The sequence below is a fragment of the Buceros rhinoceros genome, unplaced genomic scaffold (genome assembly GCF_000710305.1).
Source record: "Buceros rhinoceros silvestris isolate BGI_N320 unplaced genomic scaffold, ASM71030v1 scaffold28631, whole genome shotgun sequence".
NCBI lineage: Eukaryota > Metazoa > Chordata > Aves > Bucerotiformes > Bucerotidae > Buceros > Buceros rhinoceros.
The window spans coordinates 24291-28448 of NW_010394099.1; the positions used below are offsets into that span (position 1 = coordinate 24291).

Here is a 4158-nt window from a genome sequence, read left to right on the forward strand (position 1 = left end):
TCCCTGGCCACAGGCCCGACAGTGGTGCTTGGAGAGTTTGATGCTGAATTCCTTCCGGCAGTTGTGGCAGTGCAGGATTTCATGGTCTGGTACCCAGTATGCAGGTCGGGCAGCATCTTTTACCAGACCTATGGAGGAAGTGAGGTGAGGAGATGAGAAAGAGGAAGAAGAAAATCATCTGTGAACATGAGCATGTCAAGAATGCACTCCTCCAGCCCAAGTACTTGCATACTGCAACTCACAGCACTGCCACTAAGAAGACCTACTGACAGAATACTTCAGTGCAACGCGTAGCCACTTAGGCCATTCTGCCATCACCCCACATTCTGCCTCTCTTCAAAGGGAGAGATTGTTTCTCCTTAAATGGCAGCATCTTCCCTTACTCAGACTCTTCCAGAGGTTGAGACACTTGCTTTTCCCTACCTTCAGTTTCAGGTGCAGCCAAAAACTCTCAGTCACCAAACCAAACATTCAGAAACACATGTTCTGTCTGACCTGAGAAAGGGATTTATTCTGCTTTTCACTGAGTTGGGCCACAAACACCCACAAGGGTGGTGGCAGGACATGCTGTAGGCAGAGCGGTGGAATGATGGATTGTGTAATGAGTAGGAAGTCAGGTCCAACAACAGCAGATTCAAATGCAAAGTGCTTGCTGACATCCTTGAACTCCTACCCAGCACATGAAGGAGCAGCAAACTAATGCTACCATTAAAGATCACATTACTGTTTACTTTCCCATCATCACCAACCTGGACAGCTTCAGATTCTCAGCCCTCCCTTGCAGAAGTACCAAGTGCCAGCAGTATCCAGAACACACTTAAAAAGCACTCAGCATCTTTCTAAGAAAACCAAACCTGATTAAAAGCTTCCTAATTGGCCAGTCTTTAGGGCACCAGCAGGCAGGTCACTCTGTGATGCACCGGGGGAGCAGGAATTACTCTCAGCTTGGTGCATGCAGATTTGCACAACAGGGAGAAAAGAGAAGGTATGAACTGCAAAAACAATGTGCTGAAAACATCAAGCAAGAGGGGGCTGTAGAACTCTCAACCAACAGTGATATCACAGTGGCCGTGCCAATTTGTCACACAGATTCTTGAAGTTTAATCAGAAGTTTTGCTCTGTAAAAACAAAAATACCTCTAGGCAAAAAAAAAAAAAATCCATCAGAATAGGACCAGAGCTCACCTAAGGGAATGTCCATGGCTGTCACCACTGCTCCAAGAGTGTTCTGCACAGCTTCTCCCACCTTCCTGGCAATAAGTGTCCCTCCTTCCTCATCTGAAGGCAGCTCAGCCACATCTGCATGACGCAAGAGTAAAGGGCTCAGCACCTAAGTCAGGCACAATTTCTGCCAAGTATCAGTTATTTACATTAGCAAAAAACACCAGCAAACCCAAAAGGCAGCTTGAAGCTTCTCCTCAGCAGAGCTCACCTAAGGGAATGTCCATGGCTGTCACCACTGCTCCAAGAGTGTTCTGCACAGCTTCTCCCACCTTCCTGGCAATAAGTGTCCCTCCTTCCTCATCTGAAGGCAGCTCAGCCACATCTGCATGACGCAAGAGTAAAGGGCTCAGCACCTAAGTCAGGCACAATTTCTGCCAAGTATCAGTTATTTACATTAGCAAAAAACACCAGCAAACCCAAAAGGCAGCTTGAAGCTTCTCCTCAGCCTTTGTGTCCCACATCCCCCAATCTTGGATTGCCGAGTTTTTGCTTCCATTTCAGCAATAATGGGCAAAACACACAGTCTGCTGAAACTGCAGCACCCCTGCTCTGATGCCAGCTCCGCATCATCAGCAGGTGCCGGAAAAACAAAGTAAAGGTCCAATTAGAAAATAATCTTCTCAGGGGATCAGATATCTAGTAGCTCATTGCAGGAGTCGTCTTCCCGCCAGAAGACATTGAGCTCTTGAGCTTCTCTACTAACAACTCTGAATCAAAGCCCAGTTTGACCAACGCTGTCTACACCCATTGGGGAGACCGGGACAGAGGCTTCAGAGTGCCCAGGGATAATTCAGTCACCATCAACTCAAAATTACCTAACGGGATGCCCCTGTTCTCATAGCAGTTGTCACACACGCGCACTGGTGCTGGTCCCCAGCCTCGCTCAGGCACTGGACGAGTCTTGGAAGAACAGCCATCACAGAAGCCCTCTCCACAGGCCCGGCAGTGATGTTTAGTGTCGTTATCTTTAAAAGGCGTGTTGCACTTATTACAGCTCTAATCAGAACAACAGAAAGAAAAACTCTTAGTTTGATCTTCCTTGACAGTAAAATAGAGAGCGGAATCCCAGGATGACAAGTCTCAGACTAAAACTGTGAAAAATAGTTAGACCCAAGACTTGGGTGCTACCAGCCCCGTAACTTTACCCTAGGGAAGTGATTCAGACAGATGTACAGTGGTTAAGCCAACGGATTGCTGCGATCCCTTCATTCACGATCACAAATAATTACAGCCGCATCATGCGGGGCTGAATGGTGGGTATTTGATCTTTGTGGGGGGTAAGAAGGCAGTATTCACTGAAGAAATCTCCATTTCCCACAAGACACAAGGAATCCTTTCCTAGTTGAATTATTGGAGCCAAGTTTTTGCATCTGGTATGAAACCAGAGTTTAATCTCTGCACCTATAAAAATAACACCATCAACTGCAGTGACCACATTTAAGATGTTGATTCTTTGCTTTGAAGAGTAAGTTCATGCAAGCCAGGATTTTCTGTGATATGCTGGGAGAGGAGCTCACAAAGAGCAGAAACAGCATCTTTAGCAGGACTGAACAGAGTCTCTGTTCATACTTTTTCTGGCTAACTCAAGGACGGGAAGAGCTGAAAGCATTTCAGTTTTCTCAAAATTGTAGGAGAAAGGCTTGCTGCAATAAAGCAAGAAGCAAAGTACTATACAGCTTGAAGGGTTTTAGCTATGCAAAGCTTTTCTCTACAGGAGTTGCTATTTACCAGGATCTGAGAGTTGGGTCTCCAGTAAGCTGGGGCAATCTGGTCTGTCAACCAGGAGGTCACAGCTTTTGTGGGTCCCAGGCTAAGTTCAGATACTGACTGTGCCATGAAATTCATCCCATCCAACAAACGCTGGGCTGCATTGTTGTTGTCTTTCAGAAATCCATCAGTCTGGAAAGAAAAGGACATTCACTTGAGAATAAAAAACAGGGACACCTCATTTTCTTTTAGATGCAGATGGCTCTGTGACCCACTACTCCTGTTAAACTGGAGGGCGAGCAGGGGAAAAAACTCACCAGCCCTGCTCGGAAACATTGGGGTAGGTTTTAACGGTGTATCATTCACACAAAGTGTTCTTAAACTGTCAGTGTAGCCATTTAAAGGTAGCCAAAAGAGGACTCAAGGCCCTTGCAAAGGTTCTTCTAAAGAGCAGAGACAGGCACCAGCTGTAACGAAAGCCAATCCATATTCTCCATCAATGTACAGAAGAACATGGATGCGGCTGCACAGTTGCCAAAGACTATCCAGGAACCAAACTTACCCCTGGCCAGACATGCTCAATTTCTGTCCTCACAACAGTGTTCACAGGATCTTGATTGCCAAACCAGTACTGCCGGCTGCGGTACACCACCCCACAGTTGGGGCACTCAATCACATACCTGCAGAAGAAGATGGGTTACCTCAGTGAGATACTGAAGTCGAGTGCACCGGGCAGCGTAGGGACAACAGAGAGCAGAGATCTCAGCTGCAGTACTCACCCTGACCAGGCATACTTGGCAAGACCCAACCAAGGGGAGTCAGTGGAAGCAGAGGTTTTTGGCACCACACTGACCTCCATCCCTCGTTCGTAACAGGCCTACAACACAAAAACTCAATTAAAACTGCATTCTTGGGAATCCCACACTCCAGGTCTTGCAGCTATTTAACCACATAAAGCATATAATTTGCACAGAGTGGTTGCCACAGCAAAGGAGAACTCATCAGAACTGATCTAAACACAAATCAAAACAAAACCCACTGTCAATAATAACATCAGGGAAATATTTCTGAAGGACTTGGGTAGCATGGTCCAAAATGTCAATGCTCACGCCATCGCATCCAACTGGGGAATAAGCCAGGCGAAAGAGAGCAGCAACACATGTTCCTTCCACGATAAGAGCCAGAAGGCCATCTACCTCAAGGGTGTGTATGGCTGTGGTGGATCCTC

The 4158-nt window shown here is 46.6% G+C and overlaps 1 protein-coding gene across 1 annotated transcript in view; it reads right to left on the bottom strand.

Annotated features, from left to right (window-relative positions):
• The window catches only part of ZFYVE1 (zinc finger, FYVE domain containing 1), a gene marked incomplete at its 5' end in the record, with an annotated part of 4005 nt that extends 198 nt beyond the window's left edge, over nt 1-3807 (bottom strand). Inside the window, 6 exons of the mRNA XM_010145138.1 lie at nt 2-128; nt 1432-1545; nt 2039-2219; nt 2952-3122; nt 3493-3610; nt 3710-3807. Coding sequence (XP_010143440.1) covers nt 2-128; nt 1432-1545; nt 2039-2219; nt 2952-3122; nt 3493-3610; nt 3710-3807 — 809 coding nt within the window. The remainder of the gene's footprint in view (nt 1; nt 129-1431; nt 1546-2038; nt 2220-2951; nt 3123-3492; nt 3611-3709) is intronic.
• Nucleotides 3808-4158: the final 351 nt, after the last annotated feature.